This window comes from Microcaecilia unicolor, chromosome 10 (assembly GCF_901765095.1).
Source record: "Microcaecilia unicolor chromosome 10, aMicUni1.1, whole genome shotgun sequence".
NCBI classification, from domain to species: domain Eukaryota; kingdom Metazoa; phylum Chordata; class Amphibia; order Gymnophiona; family Siphonopidae; genus Microcaecilia; species Microcaecilia unicolor.
This window is the reverse complement of record NC_044040.1, coordinates 99,826,864-99,846,578: the sequence shown is the minus strand read 5'-3', so window position 1 is coordinate 99,846,578 and position 19,715 is coordinate 99,826,864. Positions and strand designations below refer to the sequence as shown.

At 44.2% G+C, this 19,715-nt stretch overlaps 1 protein-coding gene across 1 annotated transcript in view; it reads left to right on the top strand.

Annotated features, from left to right (window-relative positions):
* BRAF (B-Raf proto-oncogene, serine/threonine kinase) overlaps positions 1–19,715 on the top strand; it is a 1,688,602-nt gene that overhangs the window by 1,236,830 nt on the left and 432,057 nt on the right. Inside the window, exon 13 of the mRNA XM_030216338.1 lies at positions 9,264–9,382. Within this exon, the coding sequence (XP_030072198.1) occupies positions 9,264–9,382 (119 nt within the window). The remainder of the gene's footprint in view (positions 1–9,263; positions 9,383–19,715) is intronic.

The window sequence follows — 19,715 nt, the reverse complement described above, 5'->3', positions numbered from 1 at the left end:
AAAACATATAAATACCAGTGAGAATTAAAACATCAGTCTGGAAACTCCTTAACAGGAAAACACTGTACAAGGTACATATAAAAATAATAAATGATTAGACAAATGTCATGAGAACATACATAAAACCACATGATAATATATTGCCAAATAAATGATCACTATCACTTGGGTACCTCATGAAAGGCTACAGTGGAAATTGGAGGGTCATGGGATAGGAGGAAATGTCCTATTGTGGATTAAAAACTAGTTGAAGGATAGGAAACAGAGAGTAGGGTTAAATGGGCAGTATTCACAATGGAGAAGGGTAGTTAGTGGGGTTCCTCAGGGGTCTGTGCTAGGACCACTGTTTTTAAAATATATTTATAAATGATTTAGAGATGGGAGTAACTAGCGAGGTAATTAAATTTGCTGATGACACAAAGTTATTCAAAGTCGTTAATTCGCAAGAGGATTGTGAAAACTTACAGAAGGACCTTAAAAGACTGGGAGACTGGGTGTCTAAATGGGAGATGATGTTTAATGTGAGCAAGTGCAAGGTGATGCATGTGGGGAAAAAAGAACCCGAATTATAACTATGTTCCACGTCAGGAGTTACGGACCAAGAAAGGGATCTGGGTGTCATCGTTGATAATACACTGAAACCTTCTGCTCAGTGTGCTGCTGCGGCTCGGAAAGCGAATAGAATGTTGGGTATTATTAGGAAAGGTATGGAAAACAGGTGTGAGGATGTTATAATGCTGTTGTATCGCTCCATGGTGCGACCGCATCTTGAGTATTGTGTTCAATTCTGGTCGCCGCATCTCAAGAAAGATATAGTAGAATTGGAAAAGGTGCAGCGAAGGGCGACTAAAATGATAGTGAGGATGAGACGACTTCTCTATGAAGAAAGACTAAGGAGGCTAGGGCTTTTCAGCTTGGAAAAGAGATGGCTGAGGGGAGACATGATAGAGGTATATAAAATAATGAGTGGAGTGGAACAGGTGGATGTGAAGCATCTGTTCACGCTTTCCAAAAATACTAGGACTAGGGGGCATGTGATGAAACTACAGTGTAGCAAATTTAAAACAAATCGGAGAATATATTTCTTCACCCAATGCATAATTAAACTCTGGAATTCGTTGCCGGAGAACATGGTGAAGGCGGTTAGCTTGGCAGAGTTTTAAAAAGGGTTAGACGGTTTCCTAAAGGACAAGTCCATAAACCGCTACTAAATGGACTTGGGAAAAATCCACAATTCCAGGAATAACATGTATAGAATGTTTGTACGTTTGGAAAGCTTGCCAGGTGCCCTTGGCCTGGATTGGCCGCTGTAGTGGACAGAATGCTGGGCTCGATGGACCCTTGGTCTTTTCCCAGTGTGTCATTACTTATGTACTTATGGGTTTCCTTATACAAAGGCACACTAAAACATGGCCTGTGCTACTTTTAACAGGTGATTTTCCTGTGCAAGTCATATGAGAAGAGAGAGGAAGACCTGCATATGTATAACCTAGCGGAGTGGAAAGACAGGGGAGATATGATACAGACATTTAAATACTTGAAAGGTATTAATATAGAAACAAATATTTTCCAGAGAAGGGAAAATGGTAAAACTAGAGGACATGAATTGAGGTTGCAGAGTGGTAGACTCAGGAGTAATGTAAGAAATTGTTTTTTTCATGGAGAGGGTCGTTGATGCCTGGAATGCCCTCTCGAGGGAGGTAGTAGAATTCAAAAAGGCATGGGATGAACACAGGATCTCTAATTAGAAAATAAATGGTATAGAAAACAAAACTTAAAGGGTTGCATATGTGTGCTAAACCTAATGGAAATAACCTCTCCTTAGACACATACAAGGAATTTTCTCAATATTGAGGGTGCTCAAGCACCCACAGCACCTACAGAGTCGGCTCCTATGTTTGCATGTCAAGTGGTGCTTAGATGGCAACTCTGGTGTATCAACTAAGGCCGGTGCTGGCCTGGCTTGTACGGTCTGAGTCCCACATATAGCACTCTGGTTGTAGGATGAACTGAAGAGAGCTTTGATAAAAACTCCAGTAATTTGGAATGTGAGGACAGTGCTGGGTAGGCGTTTATGGTCTGTGTCCCGCAAATGACAAGACGGATTTGTTTAGGCTGGAGTGGGCTTTGACGGCAACTCCAGTAGTTGGAACATAAGGACAGCACCAGGTAGACTTCTATGGTCTATGTCCCAGAAATCCCCCAAAAGACCATGATCAAGTATATAATATCACGTTCATTGTTGATTTAATCTTGAATTGATAATAAATATGACTGTTGGACAGACTGGATGCACCATTCAGGTCTTTATCTTCTGTCGCTTACTATTTTCAAATCTCCCACTGCTTGTTTCATTATGGTACAAAAAAAGGCTGGCCACAAGCTGAAAAAGTAATCTACAGATGCTGAGATAGAGCTGCTAGTTAGAGAGATCTCAGACAGGCATGCCAACCTGTTTGTGACCAGGGGCCAGAGGCTCCCCACCTCCACCAAGGGGAGAGAGAGGGGCCATATGCACAGGTATGAATGTGGTCCACCACAACAACAGGAAGGTGGAGGACTGTAAGAGGAAATGGCGCCATATGAAGCGTGAGATTCGGTGCAAAGCTAGTGCCAACTGTATGAGTGAAGACACCATGAACCTCACTCCTCTGGAATGGATGGTGTGCACTCTCCTCCCCCAGGAGGGTATACATGAAGTTGGGAGCCAGGACTCATCAGCCTAGCCTGAAGAGTCTGGTATGTTTGGGACATGAAAGGTGTTCTGTCTCTTCTCTCTGTTTCACACTCCATTCCACAGGGACAGTGTGGGGTGCCTCCTTGATACCACTCCCATGTGTAGCCCAGGCTCTCAGGAAGGTGGAGGATGGAGTGAGAAGGCACAGTAGAAGACATGATGGAAGGCTGGTTATCAGGGGCCATGACCCAACAATTCAACAAGGAGGAGCAGTTATTGTGTAGGTCAGGGCTACTCAGGTGAATGGAGGGCCCCAGTATCAGTCATATTTTAGTGCCTTCTTTCCCTTCCTCAACCTTAAACCATCACCAACCTCTGTGCTCCAATAGCTGTGCCCTCTTAACCCTTCCACAATCCTTCTTTTTTTACCCACCTGCCTGTGTATCTGTGTGTCACGTTGGTCTCTCAGGTACACAGTACACCATACCCCTTGGCTCCAGTGGCGTTGCATGTAGAGGCACACATCTTTGGGTTGTATGACAATGCATTCCTCATCATCTGTGATTTTGCAGTGTACATGGAGCAGTATGTACATCACTGCTGCAATACAGTGGCAGGTTAGGTACTGTAATAAATGTTTTTTCTTTCCCTATACAGGTGATGACACTGACTCAGACACTAAGGCAGGACCCACAGGCACAGGGAGCAGGAGAAAGAAGAGGCGGCAGCAGCAGCAGCAGCAGCAGCAGCAGATACAGCATCTGCACCTTCACAGGAAAGCATTGGGGGTGCAGAACAGACAAACCAGGATACCATGTAGAAGCATCCTGCAGGGGAGCAAACAGAGGATGTCTCATTGTTGGACAGAACCCCCCCCCCCCCCCCCCCACTAGCATTTGCTGATGTGGCCAGGGACAGCGTGGATGCTGACAGGGAGCCCCAGGCCGCCCAGAGGGGCCCCCACTGGCGTAAGTGACAAGTTGTGTGACTATACAAGCAACTGCTGATCCGGAAACAGGGTTCTTGACCTTGTCCGAGAAAGTATTTTGATCTCTTTGTCAATGGGAAATTCTAATCTTGGATGTCATGGCTACGACCTTGCATGCCAAGATGAATCGGTTCAGTCTCAAGAAGCAGCCGATGTTGAAGGGCCTCGATGCCCTTGTCCAACCTTGGTAGGCTGCGTCCTCCAGATGATAGAGGCACATGGTGGTTGGGTAGTGCATGTTGCGCCAGATTGGCCTTGGTGGCCATGTACAGAGAACTGATGTGGCTGGTAGTGGACCAGCTAAGTGGCTCTCCCTCTCACCTCTGCTAGACCCTGCTCGGATCTCACGGCGTGGCTTTTGAGCGGACACGGTTGTTAAAGTGTGGTTATTTGGTGACCATGATTATGATGCAGTTGAGTGCGAGGAAGCAGTTTACTTCATTGGTCTATGTCAGAGTTCGGTGCATTTGTGAGGCTTGGTGCACAGACCATGGGATGCTGCCTTGGCGGTCAGTGGTCATGGAGATCCTGCAGTGTTTGCAAGATGGGTTGCAAAAAGGCTTGGCTCTTTCTTCTCTGAAGGTTCATTTGACGGCACTGGTGGTCTTCCGAGTACTAGTTCAGGGTTGCTCCCTCTTGCACCATCCAGATGTCACCCACTTTCTACAGGGCATTCGTTGTTTGAGGTCACCGGTTAGACCGATTGTTCCTCCCTGGGACCTAAATCTGGTGTCCATGTTGCTGCATTCCTCATTTGAGCCTCTCCAGTCAGCGACCCTCAAAGGCCTGTTGTTCATGGTGGCATTTTTGGCCACCATTACGTCTGTGCGGCGGGTATTGGAGCTTCAAGTGCTTTTTTCTCAGTCCTTCCACCTTTTTCTTGAGGAGCATGTTGTCCTGCGGCTGGTTCCCTCCTTCTTGCCAAAGGTGGTCTCTTCATTTCATGTCAACCAGACCATTGCTGGTTTTCTCCAGGTGAGTTGCCAGGGATGATCTCTATTGACTGGATAGTCGCTGAACGCTTCACTGTTATTGCACATGACAGCAGAGTTTCAGCTCTCAGATCATCTCTTTGTTCTCTTCGCAGGTCACAGGCAGGGTGAGACTGCTTCAAAAGCTATCATAGCTTGCTGAATTCAGGAGGTGATCTCCTTTGTCTATTTGTTCAGGGGTCACAATGCCCCTCAGGCACTACACGCCTATTCCACATAGGCTCAGGCTACTTCTTGGGTGGAGCATGCAGTAGTTCCTGTGGTGGATATTTGTCGGGAAGTTACCTGGTCATCAATACACTCCTTCATCAAGCATTACTGGTTGGATGTTCAGGCATGTGGGAGGTGGCCTTTGGGGCCACAGTCCTGGAGGGGGGTTGGCTGTCTCCCACCCACGTCGAATACTGCTTTGCTACTTCCCAGTCTTAGGGCATGATCTGGAGCAGATGCTAAGGAAGGAGAAATTAGGGCTTACCTGCTCATTTACTTTCCTTTAGTTGCTCTAGACCATGCCTGTTCCCTCCCTTAAAGTCTGCGTTTTCTGTACATGGTACATCAGCAATGCGGGGCATCACTCTTGAAGGACTTATCAGGAGATAGAAGCTGGCTGGCTTCTGGTGTATTGGTAGTTTTCTATATATATAAAAAAAGAAGCAAAGAAAAAATACGCATAGTTTGGATACAATTTGTATCCTATATTTGCTGGTGGGATGAGTCCTGTTCAAGGGGATGGTTTCCCTTAGCTGGGCTATTGGCAGTTCCTAGTTTTTTCTGGTTGTTTTGTTCCCTATGGGTCTTTTAGGGGGATCTGTTGTTCCTATGTTTCCTGATGTTGATTTGGCAATAGAAATACTGAGGTGTGCAGGGCTCCCCAGCACCAAGTATAGGCACAGGTTGTCTCAGTCTCCCCATCTGCTGGTAGAAGGACATATATCCACTTGTAGGGTATGGTGTGGAGTGACTAAGGGAAAATAAAAGATCAGATAAGCCCTAATTTCTCCTTTATGATATTAATTTTCAAAAATTAAAGCAGGAGGGTAGGAGGTGGGTGAGGGTTCACTGTGAGGGAGTGCACATTGGGGGGTGAACAGCGGGGAGTGCACTGCAACATTACATAACGCTAGAACTGGAAATGTGGAAAGCTCCATAGACCTTCTGTGAAGCCCCAAGCGTCTCTCTCTCTCTCTCATCGCCCCGTCTATCGTTGGTGTTAGAGCAGCAGAAAAAGCATTGCAGGCTGGGCTCCGCCTCCGTGCTTCAGTTGTTTTGCTTTCTCTCTCTCTCTCTCTCTCTCAGCTCTGGCCTGCCCTCATTTCCTGGAGGGCGGGCCAGAGCTGAGAGACAGAGAGAAGACAAAACAACTGAAGCACGGAGGCGGAGCCCAGCTTCAATGCTTTTTCTGCTGCTCTAACACCAACGAGGTATGATAGATGATGTTTAAAATTTGCAGGAAGTCTGGAACTCGAAGGGAGGGGACCCTGGAACTGTCTGTGAGGGAGGGGGGACCCTGGAACTGTCTGTGAGTGAGTGAGTGAGGGAGGGGGGGCCCTGGAACTGTCTATGAGGGGGGCTGGAACTGTCTTTGAGAGAGGGGGGGCCCTGGAACTGTCTGTAAGGGAGGGGGACCCTGGAACTGTCTGTGAGGGGGGGACCTGGAACTGTCTGTGAGGGAGGGGGGACCCTGGAACTGTCTGTGAGGGAGGGGGGACCCTGGAACTGTGCATCTGTGATATTTTGCATGCAAGTTTCAATTTTTCTAGTATTGCTGCATGCTGAGTCTGACTTCTTGAGGTAGCTTTCCAGTTCAGTATTTTGCCTTCATATCTGTTGTGTCATGTGCTTTTCATGTGTGATCAAGATGCAGTATTCTGCTAGCGTGTAGTATTTGCAGCCCTTTTTTGTTTTGTTTTACTAGGTTGTGTACTGGTGTTTTAGAGCCAAGTGTAATTATAGGGCTGCCTTTCCACGCATAAGGTTGTAGCTCGTCCTGTCCTTGGAATTAGTGTTTTTATGGTTTGGTAAGATTATGAGTGTGTTTTTGCACAAGTTTGTGTATAGTGTTTTGCAGTGGAGAGATTGTGTGTTGGCCTTACTGAAGTGCTCCAAAACATCAGAAAGGGTGTAGAGCCTAAATCATGACACACTACCTCTTGAAGGATCTACATATGGTCGTTAATAAAAGGAGCTCATTGTGAACACTAGCCACCCTAAAAGGGTGCTTTTTGGCTCTACATAAGAATTGTGATATTATGATCCCTTGTTTTATATTGTTGATGGTCTGCATTTTCCGTATGGTGGTATTTTGGTGTATTAGGTCTGCCCAGTGTAATATTTATGGTACAGTAAGGTTATGAGTGTGTTTTTGCACAAAGTTATGCATAGTGTTTTGCAGTTGAGCAATTGTGGTTAGTATGTGCTTTGAGCAACCACTTTATTCTTTGACATATGATACATATCTAATATCTAAATTTAATAAAAGGTATTAATTGTGATTATTTTATTTTTACTTATTTTTTTCTGTGTGTTGTCAGACAATTATGGATATAAGCCCCGCCCCTGGCCCCACCCCTAACCCTGTCCCCTTTAGCCTCCCCAAACAGTTGGGCCACCGACTGCCTATGCTAGTGACAATTGTGAAAATATTTGTAAAATACACTTTTTAAAATCACCAAGCTTTGGTTAATGATGTTTTCTGTGCATATTACTCATAAGTACATAAGTATTGCCATACTGGGAAAGACCAAAGGTTCATCGAGCCCAGCATCCTGTTTCCAACAGTGGCGAATCCAGGTCACAAATACCTGGCAAGATCCCTAAAATGTACAAAACATTTTATACTGCTTATCCCAGAAATAGTGGATTTTCCCCAAGTCTATTTAATAACGGTCTATGGACTTTTCCTTTAGGAACTTGTCCAAACCTTTTTTAAACTCCGCTAAGCTAACTGCCTTTACCATATTCTCTGGCAACGAATTCCAGAGTTTAATTACACGTTGAGTGAAGAACATTTTTCTCCAATTCATTTTAAATTTACTACATGGTCTTATGGGCTGCATAAAATTCAATGATGGGCCTCAGGTTGCCCACCCCTGACCTTTTTATCATGGTAATACTGCGATTCTACTGCCAGGAGTCAGGCAACACCATTTTTGCAGAAACAGACACAGGGCAGGAGCAAGTGAGGATTGTTTCTGCAAATATTGCCTTCCATACTCCATGAGGTGAGTCAGAGACAGGAAGGGAGTAAACTGATCTGAATGTAAAGGGTGGGGTTTCAGGAAAGTTGAGTGTTCTTTACAGAATTTTAGCCCCATATCAAGCTGGAGAAACAGGGGTCACGCCCATTGTGCCACCAGAAATTAGAGAGCGCAAGATCACAGGGACAGCACTGCTCTATAAATCCACACTGTCATACATAGGCTGCCTGCAGGTCAAAGTTAACCCATAGTTGTTTGCTGGAACACCAACAAAATGCATACAGATTTATGCATATGCTCATTAAAGATGCAGAAAATTATTTACACCCATAATCATATAATTCCCCAGGTTGTAGTAAATAGTTTGACATCTTGTTTACAATTAAGGTGCTATGAATATCCAATTTATTATCAAATTGAATCATTGAATTGATACTACATGTGAATAATGGGATTGTTTTTTAAATTAACTGTTATATATTTTCTACATTCAGCAAAGGAAATGTATGCATAGTATAAAAATGGCAGGTGATTTAACCAGCTACAAACGGTTAGAAAAATTAGTGTCACTGAATCCACAGACCACTAAAATAAAACACAGCTATTTTGTTGGCAGTCCAGGAATAGAGTCAGCACTTATGTGGTTAAGTGCCAGTATTTGGCAATTAACTGCCTAAGGAGTCCTTTTACCAAGCTGTGATATAAAGGTCCCTTTTTCCATGTGCCAGGGCCCTTTTTACCACAGCAGGTAAAAAGCTTCTAAAAAAGACATAGTCAATTGGTAAGATTATTCTTACCGCATGGTCAAGTGGGGGGGGGGGAGCACTTACTGCCACCCATTGAGGTGGCAGTAAGGGCTCCTGCGGTAACCCAGTGGTAATGAGCTGCCCGATTACCGCCGGGTTAGTGCCATTCTAGAATTTACAGAATTATTTTCTGTAGTGCTGGAAATGGCACGCGCTCCAGGCAGAACTACACCAGTGGCCATGTTGGGCAGGCGGTAGTTCCGGGTTGCAGTGCAGCAAGCCCATTGCCACACGGCAACCCTTTTGTAAAAGGGCCCCTAAGTTAAGTAGCCAGATTAGACCGCATAAAAGGTGGTCCTATCTTTATGAGATATCACTTAGCCTTCAGATGCTGAATATCACACTTAACTGCATAAGAGATAACTGACCGCATAAACCCAGATATTCAATGCTGTTGCCTCCACGGCTTAGAAAAATGCTCATTGCTGCTGGCTGACTATCTAGCCCAGCATGATTAAAATCTGTGCACAACTCTAAAATGTTTACATATTCAAAATATATGCAAGAGGAATTTGGCTGTATTTACATATTCATGGAAACAACAGTGACACTGAAACAAAAAGGATTGGAAAATTCTATTTTCCTTTATATCTCCTCCATCAGACATATTTCTTCATGAAGATCTTACAGTTAAAATTGGAGATTTTGGTCTTGCTACAGTGAAATCTCGATGGAGTGGGTCTCATCAGTTTGAACAGTTATCAGGATCCATTCTGTGGATGGTCAGTATCATTGGGGAAAGCATGTTCTCCTTTTTCTTCCAGCTTTGTGGATAAAGTTGCATACCTTTGCTCTCAATCTAGGCTTGTATGGATTGTAGTCTCTTGTCACATAAATTTTCCTTTATTGCTGACACATAAAAGTGCCAATGCGTGAGTGTCAAAGTATATCCAGAAGTAGAAATGAGCTGGTATACAAAGGTATATTATTATTTTCTGTCCATACTGAAAGCAAATGCTGATCTGTCAGTGTGACTGAGTCTATATACAGTGAATACTCCATTCCTTCCATGCTCTGAAATTAAATTTCACTTACTGATTTTTCTAGGGTGGTGACTCAGTCATTATTTATAAAAAAATGTTTTTGAATTTATTATTCATACTTCATATTCTTCAGTGTTGAACTAATACTTTACAGGGAACCAAAATTAATCCGTAAACTTAAATTAATCAGTAATCAACATGGAAAGGACATTTTGTGGATGAGCTGAAGATCTGAAATTTCATGCACAGTCACATGAATTTCTCTTTAGATTGTGAAACCATTATCATTTATGCAACAGCAATGTATTTAATTTCATTGTTTCATTTTTAAAAATCTGATATGTAATTCATTATGGCAGTGGTTTCCAAACCTGGTCCTGGAGGCACCCCAGCCAGTCAGGTTTTCAGGCTATCCACAGTGAATATTGATTTGCATGCATTGCCTCCTTGGTATGCAAATCTCTCATGAATATTCATTGTGGATATCCTGAAAACCTTACTGGCTGGGGACTAGGCAGGACCGGTGTTAGACATTCTGGGGCCCAGGGCAGAAATTAAGGAGGGGGCCCCCAATCCTCTCTCCTCCCTGTCCCCTACCCTGATTTCTCCACCCACCATTATTACCACAAAAACAAACTTTTAACTACTTCTTCACAAACAAAACACAGATAGGCCTTCAACAAATACAGAACCCTAGTAACGCTTTAGAAATGTTAAGTAGTAGTAGTAGTAAATTAGAAATATGAATACCACAATGGAGCTGGGAACTCCAAGAAGTTAAACTCGGTAAGTACCGCAACATTGGAGAAACAAAAATAGAAATGCACTTCATTTTGTACTAAACACAATCAGTGACACAATTAACATCTCCCTTGCTGGTGGAGCTCCCCTCCTTCCCCTCCTCATGTCCAGTGACCAGAACTCTCCACAGCCAGTAGCAGTAATTCAGAGCAGCTGCTGTCCCCCCATGCCTGCTCGGCTTTTACATATGCATGATTTTATGATTTGGACTGAGGGGGAAGAAACTCTGAAACAATTTTACTATTCCTTCAATACATACCATCCTACAATCAGATTCAAAATTGACTACTCCCCAGAAAAAGTCAATTTTTTGGATACCACGGTCTAAATCAGCGATGGCTATATACAAACATCTACATACAAGAAACCCACAGACAAATGCAGCTACCTCCACAACTCCAGCTTTCACCCTTCACATACAAAGAGATCCATTATTTACAGCCAGTGGCGTACCAAGGGTGGGGGCGGTGGGGGCGGTCCGCCCCGGGTGCACGCCGCTGGGGGGGGGGGGGTGCCGCGCACCTGTTGGCCGAGTCCGTTCGTTCCCTCCCTGCTGCTCCCTCTGTGCGGAACAGGTTACTTCCTGTTCCGGGGCAGAGGGAGCAGCAGGGACTGAGCGGACTCGGAGCTGACAGGTGCGCTGCACCCCCCCCCCCCCAGCAGGTAAAAATGCACCCGGGGGGGGGGTTGCGCTGCACTCGGGGGGGGTGTAATTTTGTGGGGGGGGGGGGCGCTGCACCCGGGGGGGGGGGGGAGAGGCGCATCGGCGATCCACCCAGGGTGTCAGCCAGCCTAGGAACGCCATTGTTTACAGCCAAGCCACAAGATACCACCGTATCTGCTCTGACCCAAGGGACAGAGACAGACACCTTGAAATCCTGACTGCATCCTTCGAACGGAAAGGCTACAACCCCAAAATAATCTCCAAGAACATTGCCTCCTCCCTCAAAACAACCAGGGAAAATCTGCTAAAGTACAGAGAAAAAAAAAGCCACAGACAGAATCCCCCTTATAGTGACATACAACCCAGAGCTGGAAAAATTAAGAAAAATCATAAAAGATCTTCAGCCTCTACTCCAGGAGGATGAATTACTGAAAGAGATATTCTCATCCCCACCAATGCTTGCTTTCTGACAGCCACCCAACTTAAAACACAAGCTAATCAGAAGTAAACTCCCAACACAGACTCAAAAAGAAGAGAACGGCACACATCCTTGCAATATATCCAGCTGCAAGCTATGCCAAAACATTTCACAGGACCCCACAGTCATTCACAAAGGAAAAATATTCAACATAAAGGAATCCTTTACATGCTCATCTTTCAATGTGGTATACATCATTCAGTGTAAAAAATGTAACGAAGGATGCTATATTGGAGAAACAAGCCAGATGCTAAAGACAAGATTTAATTTACATAGACATCACATGAAAAATGCCAGTGCCAGACAGGATTCCACCCCTGTGGGGCAGCACTTTACAAAACCAGAACACTGTACCAGTGATTTCATAGTAAGAATCCTGAAAGGTAACTTTAAAACAATACAGGAAAGTAAGACCTTTGAAGTCAAAATGATTGAATATTTTGACACCCACCAGACAGGACTTAACAAAGATCTGGGCTTTCTAGCCCATTATAAACCATAAAGTTGTATTGCTCTGTTTGTCACCCTCCTCTCACCTATCCACCCCCATCCTGTTAGACTATCACTGAAATGCTTTGATGTTCCCATGCATATCTCCTGGTCTCTCACTATCCACCCCACCCTGTTAGATTGTCACTGAAATGCTTTGATGTTTCACTTATATATACTGTCATCTACCAACATTTTCCGATCTGACGAAGAAAGGCAACCTTCGAAAGCTAATCAAGAAATGTATTAAGTTATGTCCAATAAAAAAGGTATCATCTTATTTTTTTTCCGTGTTTTATTTTGTTTTATTTCTATTGATTACCTTTAAAAGTGGACTAACACGGCTACCACACCTCTGCAAGTATGCATGAAAACTGAACATGTATAGTGGTGGTGGTGGTGGGGGGGGGGGTGGCAGTAGGAACTCGGGGATACTGCCACTAGCTACAGAGCTTGGAGATTCCGACTGACAGACTGGAGGAGGAGGTCTTCAGTTGGTGAGGCTTGGGGTGCGGTGAAAATTTGGGGCCCACCCATTTTGGGCTCCCCCCCCCCCCGCCCAAAATCAGCCATCTAGCTATACTACTGAGATTTGTTTCTTCTGTTCACATATCCCAGAGCAGATGTGTGCACAGAAGAAACAAATGTCCGCAGGGATATACAGTATGTAACAAAACAGCAAAGATGACTCAGGAAAAAAGGAGATGCTGCAGATGATTTAGCAGTTTATTGTAAAACAGGAGGAAGGGGAGGTAATCTTCCAGAGAGAGGGACAGAGTTTCCTGGGATAAAAAGAGATGACTATAGTGTAAGTAGCAGCTCAATGGAGCCAGAACTAGGAAGTGCTGATGATGTACAGAACAGCAACCTAAAAATTAAAGCATTTCAAGATTGGCCAGAAGAAGGCTCTGACCAATCGCAAAGTTTCTATGAAGAGTTGGAGGATGCCAGAGCCTATATCCAACTCTTGGTTAAGGATTCGAAAGAGGCAGCTGCCTATGCATTCAAGTTGAGAAGAGAAGAAATCTCTTCACCAGGAACTGGTGGACGTGCAGTCCCAGCTCCACGAACAGAGCGAATAACTGGCTACTAAGAATGAATTAGTAGAAGCAGTGAAGCAACAGGCTGAGGAAATGGAGGAGTTGCGAGCTCAAGTAACCCTGAGAGAAGCTTCCCTTGCATCCCTTTATAAGCGGGAGCAAGAGCAATGTAAGAAATTGGAGGAAGTGAAAGAGTTTATTCACACTGCGGCAGAGCTATGTGACAAAGCTTTGAAAGAACTGTCCCAGCTCCAGGAGGCCTTTGCCAATGAAAGGCAGCAGCTGGAGAAGCAGGTTCTAGAGAGCCAGCAAGAAAAGATCTGGCAGTCGCCAAGGTCGCAGAGGAGCTTTGAAAAGCCACTGAGTTAGTAGAGAGCTTGGAAGCATGCTAACTTGATGCTAGAAGTTAAAAGCCAAGAAGCAACTAAGAGTATAAAGGCTCTAGCCCAAGATAAAAGGAGTTGGAGTGAGAGTTGATGAGGCATGTAGAGCCTTGAGCCAGGAGGTAGCTCAAGAACAGAAGTGGAAGAAGAATTAAAAGAAAATATGCAATCCCTGGAGGAGAAATGCTGGGTATTACTACTACTACTTCTACTACTATTTAGCATTTCCATAGCGCTACAAGGCGTACGCAGCGCTGCACAAACATAGAAGAAAGAAAGTCCCTTCTCAAAGAGCTTACAATCTAATAAAAAATAAAGTAAGCAAATCAAATCAATTAATGTGTACAGGAAGGAGGAGAGGAGGGTAGGTGGAGGCGAGTGGTTACAAGTGGTTACGAGTCAAAAGCAATGTTAAAGAGGTGGTGTTTCAGTCTAGATTTAAAGGTGGCCAAGGATGGGGCAAGACGTAGGGGCTCAGGAAGTTTATTTCAGGCGTAGGGTGCAGCGAGACAGAAGGTGCGAAGTCTGGAGTTGGCAGTAGTGGAGAAGGGAACAGATAAGAAGGATTTGTCCATGGAGCGGAATGCACAGGAAGGGGTGTAGGGAAGGACGAGTGTGGAGAGATACTGGGGAGCAGCAGAGTGAGTACATTTATAGGTTAGTAGAAGAAGTCTGAACAGGATGCGAAAATGGATAGGGAGCCAGTGAAGCGACTTGAGGAGAGGGGTAGTATGAGTAAAGCGACCCTGGCGGAAGACGAGACGGGCAGCAGAGTTTTGAACCGATTGGAGAGGGGAGAGGTGACTAAGTGGGAGGCCAGCAAGAAGCAGATTGCAGTAGTCTAAATGAGAGGTGACAAGGGTGTGGATGAGGGTTTTGGTAGAGTGCTCAGAAAGAAAGGGGCGGATTTTACGGATGTTGTAAAGAAAGAAATGACAGATCTTGGCGATCTGCTGGATATGAGCAGAGAAGGAGAGAGAAGAGTCAAAGGTGACCCCAAAGTTTCGAGCTGAGGAGACAGGGAGAATGAGAGAGCCATCAACAGAAATAGAAAACGGGGGGAGTGGGGAGGTGGGTTTGGGGGGAAAAATGAGATGCTCGGTTTTGGTCATGTTTAATTTCAGGTGGCGTTGAGACATCCAGACAGCAATGTCAGACAAGCACGCTGAAACTTTGGTTTGGATGCAAGGTGAGATATCAGGGGTAGAAAGGTAGATTTGGGAGTCATCAGCATAGAGCTGGTAGGAAAAGCCATGGGATGAGATTAATGAACCAAGGTATTGACCCTTAGTGTGGATATTATCTTCCAGGAGGGGCAAGTCAGGCTACAGGAGCTCCGGGAAGCAAAATTCTGCAGTCTAGACCTCCAGATTAAGTTAAGAGCGCTGCAAGAAGAGGATATAGCACTGACGGGAGGGCATAGACAGTTGACCCCACAACGAATAAATACTGAGGTGCTGACCAAATGGCAGCAAAGTCCCAGTGTAGAGGCTGGCAAGGTGCAAGAGTGTCAAGAAGCAATAATAGTAATGGGGAAAATTCCAAGATAGAGAAGTGTGAACAGGAATCAATGGAGTCAAGAGATCCTGAAAGAGATTGAATGGATGGAATCAATTTGCTACAGGCTGGAATATTTTGCTGTTATTTCTAAGGTTGTGCCAGGATTATGTAAAATTTAGGAAAATTCTGAAAACTTTTCTTTTTCAAAGATCTGGCCTTATATCTCCTAATTCGACATAGTTATTTGGTAATGATTATCTTTAGTTTTCCCTTGTTATTTGTGTTATAGTGTTGTAATTCCCAAATTAGTTTCTTTTAAAACAAGCCGTTTAGCCCATTAAAATGGGCAAGATTTTTTATTTCTGATTATATTGTGTGTGTGTGTGTGAGAGAGAGAGAGTGAGTGTGAGATAGAGAGAGAGAGAGAGAGAAAGTGTGTGTTTGTGCGTGTCTGTCTGAAAGAGAGAGTGTGAGAGTAAGTTCAGAGAGAGAGAGAGCTGGTAGGAGTCCCTGTGACAGTGGAGGGTCAGTTGCTGTTTACAGCCAGTTGTTTGAGGCAGCACATTGTTCTAATATTTTGTTGTAATTTAAAAGTTGATGAACGTAATGTCAGTTGATGTCTATAGTACACTTTTATATACTATGTTATTTGTGTAAGCATCATTAGATCCTTCAGAATTTGAACCTTGTTATTGTTTGACTTATGTGATTTCCCATGTCCCTTATTGTTCTAATATTTTGTGTATGTGTGTGTGTGAGAGAGAGAGAGAGAGAGAGAGAGAGAGAGAGAGATGGTAGGAGTCCCTGTGACAGTGAAGGGTCAGTCGCTCTAAACTCCTGCCTTTGAATGTTTTTCCCCCTATTTTTTCCATTGTTACTGAAACTACAGCCTAAAGAGCAAATCCCATAGTAGAGTATGAGGTATTGGATCAGCCAAGCGCTGGGTAGAGAGAAGGGGGGTTTATTGGGCAAAACGTAGGGAAGAGAAGGGGGCTTTTATAGGGCAGGGGTGATGGAGGGGGAGTCTATTGATAGGCAAAGAATATGGGGAGCAGAGAGGGAAGGCTGTTGTTGAATGGGAGTGATAGATGAGAGATGATGCTGGGTAAGGATTACAGAGATTCTTTGCTAGGAATATGTTATGAAGTTTCAAAGGAAAGATTGTTTTCTTTGATCCTCTTCCCTTGAAGGAGCTTATACAGGTTTAAGAAAATTTGGTTCTGAGGCAGAATGGAGAATAAGCTTAGTTTGGAGGTGAGAAAGCCATCTATCACTGGCTCTCATGCTCCCCCGGAACAGTAGGCTTCAGGTAGCTGCTTCCCTACTTCCTCCGATACCAAACAGAGCGCTCCTCGCTGGCAGCTACCATCTGGAAATGCATAAAAGTCGGCGGGACCGCTGGATGCTCCCGCACGTCATTTGTGGTGGTATTGGCCAGATGTGGCGATAACCCCCCCCCCCCCCCCAGCCGCCGAGGGAGTTCCCACACGCCCGGTAATTCTGACCGTCTGCGTTCCGCCGTTGCTAGGAGCTGTGTTTGCGTTTCAGCAGCAAGCGAGCGCTGTGGGCCAAGCAAAGAGATGTGAGTGAGGGGGAAGCAGTGGAGCGGAAGGATTTCATGGGTTTCCAGCTGCGAGAGGAGAAGAGTAGACAGAGCTGGGGAAGAAGGGAGGGGAGAGAGAAAGACCTGTGACATGCCGCTGGTCCTGCCTCTGATGACGTTTGGAGAGACCTGTGACGTACCGCTGTTCCTGCCTGTAACAACATCGGGAGAGACCTGTGACGTGTCGCGCATGCGCATGCACAGCACGTCGGTCACTCTTCATGTATATAGTAGGATTGTAATCTGCCCTGAACTGTTCAGGTAGAGGCAGACTAGAAGACTTGAAATAACATAACATAACATAACATAACAGAATAATGACATATATTGGCATATGTGCCAAAATTCTGCTTGAGTGTTATTCTCTGAAGGCCCAATGTTCAGTGCTACTTAACTGGCCAGGAACAGCTCCTGGCCAGTAAAATATTGCTTAGTTGGCTAATCGCCAATATTCAGCACGTGATAGCTGGTTATCTCTGCTGAATATTAGTGCTTAGCACATAGTGGCTAACCGGCTATATTGCATGCTATAGCCAGCTCTCCATGAATATTCAAGTGTTGACTGGCTGAGTTTAGCGGGCAAATGAGACTGCCTAAATAGAAGTCTCATTTGCCCGCTAAACTCAGCCGGTCAACACTTGAATATTCACGGATAGCTGGCTATAGCAAGCGATATAGCCAGTTAGCCACTATTAACTTAGCTAGCCAGCACTGAATATTCAGTGCAGGTCACCGGAAACGGCCCAGCATTGAACATCTGGGGTCAGTGCCGGCAGTGGCAGCTAACCACTACCAGCTAAATATTGGGGGATAAATATATGCATGCCTTATTTTACAGGTGGGCATTCACATGGGCAGAATCTGGGGGACTCACGTGTAACATAGAATACTATAAATTATATGTATATCCCTGGAACTTAGATACACACACGTATGCCAGCTCTGTGACTGGGATGTGTTCAAGCTTAGCTCACAGGCATGTATTTGATTGGACATGCTAGTATTCTGCAAAGAAAATAGGTGTCTATTTAATAGGATCCTACCAGGTGCCTAGTTATAGAATTACCCCTTTTATGTGCATAACCCTTGGGGTAATTTTATAAAAGCCTTTTTATGTGTGAAAAATGATTTATAAAATTACCTCTGTAATGCCTGCCTTGAAGCAGGTTAAATATCGACATTTAGTTTCTTTGAGGACAGACAGGATGACCTCACAAATGAGTGATATAACCAACAGATCCCAGCACAAGAAAGCTTCTCAAGCCTAGATGAATGCTGAAACTTCTGAGAAGACTATTGTGCATCTGCATCACTTTCTACCTGCTGATATTGTGCAAAGAGTGCCTCAGTTTTTCTTTCCATGGAGCCAGTCGGATGTTACCATGGCTTCCCTTTAAGATATATATATCTTAAAGGGGAGCCATGATATCTATCTATCTATCTATCTATCTATCTATCTATCTATCTATCTATCTATCTATCTATCTATCTATCTATCTATCTATCTATCTATCTTAGTTCTGTTGATTTTATTTTATATCCTGTCACTGCCATGCAGATTCCAGTGTTACTTAGTTCTTTAGGTAAAAGTTTGGCTGTTTCACAAGGTTTTTTTTTCTTTTTCATGATCATCTGGTCAGGCCTACTATAAGGGCCTAGGACACCCTAAACAATGTAGTTTTTCACAATTGAGTCATTTGATGTAACTGTGGCTGTCTTTTTAGGTGATTTGTCCCCAAAAAAGCCTTGAACCTCCTGCTGGGATTAGTGAGGGCTACAAATTGAAGATTAGATTAGATTAGCTTTGTCCCAGAAAAAAAAGACCCCAGCAGCTTTAAAAAAGTGTTCCTAGTACGTCAAGACCATATCCATAGTGGATACTCATAATTGGAGCTTGCAATGCCTGGGGCCTGACTGTGAACCCTCTCATTGTAATTTGTGTTCACAGTTGTCAAGAAGAGGTGCTTCTAAGTCTGGTCCATCAACATTGGCATCAGAAGAATTAGTCTGTATGGGTCCAGAAACTGCAACAGAAGCTGGGGATGCATTGGCATTGAGAGTGAATTGATCAGCTTCAACACTGAGTTTTGATAGAGGTAATTGGGATCAGATATCCTCTGTTTCCTATCTGAAGAAGAGGGTGGATTGATTTTCATCTTCATTGATATTGAGGACCTTTGATGTCAAACACTGGACAGAGGCCAGAATCCATTGGTATTACACCTATTCAGAGAGTGGCATCAAGAGCATCAGGGCACTGAGATTTCTGGTGTTCTCAAAGTGCTCCTGCCAAGAGGACCACCTATCCTTCTCAGTATTGAAGTGGGCACGACAGCCTCCAGGAACCCGAGACAAGACCTTCTGTACACCCCAGGACTCATGAGAACATGGCCACTCCTACTGTTTCCCCATGGTTTTGTCATTGGCAACATTTGAGTTACAGCTTATGAGGACATTCTATGAATGTCTGTAACATTTCATTGCTCAAAGTAATGCTGCAATTTTGACATCAGTGTCAGTGGATAGCGAAATCAAACCAGTCATCAAAGCCCAAACACTTTCTGGAGGAGAAACACTGACACTAAAGCCTTGAATAGTCTCAAATTTGATGTCTGCCATACCGATACCATCTCTAGTGTATCAAGGAATGGAATTTCACTGATACATTAGAGATTGTTGATGTCTCAACACTCAATTCAAGGCCTGCTCACATCCATCTAGGGTGATTGAGGCATTCAGAGACTTAGATATCTTCTCTGGAGTATTTTTCAGGATCTGAAACTGAGTACTTTCCTGGGATTCTGGCTATGAGACAGATTCTCTGAATTGGAGGGTTCAGCTGGTTTACTGTCAGATCCATCTCCATCACATAAAAGGAGAAAATCCCTCACCTGAAGAACTCTCCTTTATTGATTTATCAGGGAAACGATGGAAGTTATTTCATTTAAGTTAGAGATGGAGGAGGAACCAAGGGCAGAAACACTGGGCATCCTTCAATTTCTTAACCCACTCAAAGAAGCCATGATAGGGCCTGTTCACAGAATTCTCAAAGATGTACAGATGAGAATATGGAAGACTCATCTCTCTGTTTAGCCTATAAATAAGGAGGTTGAC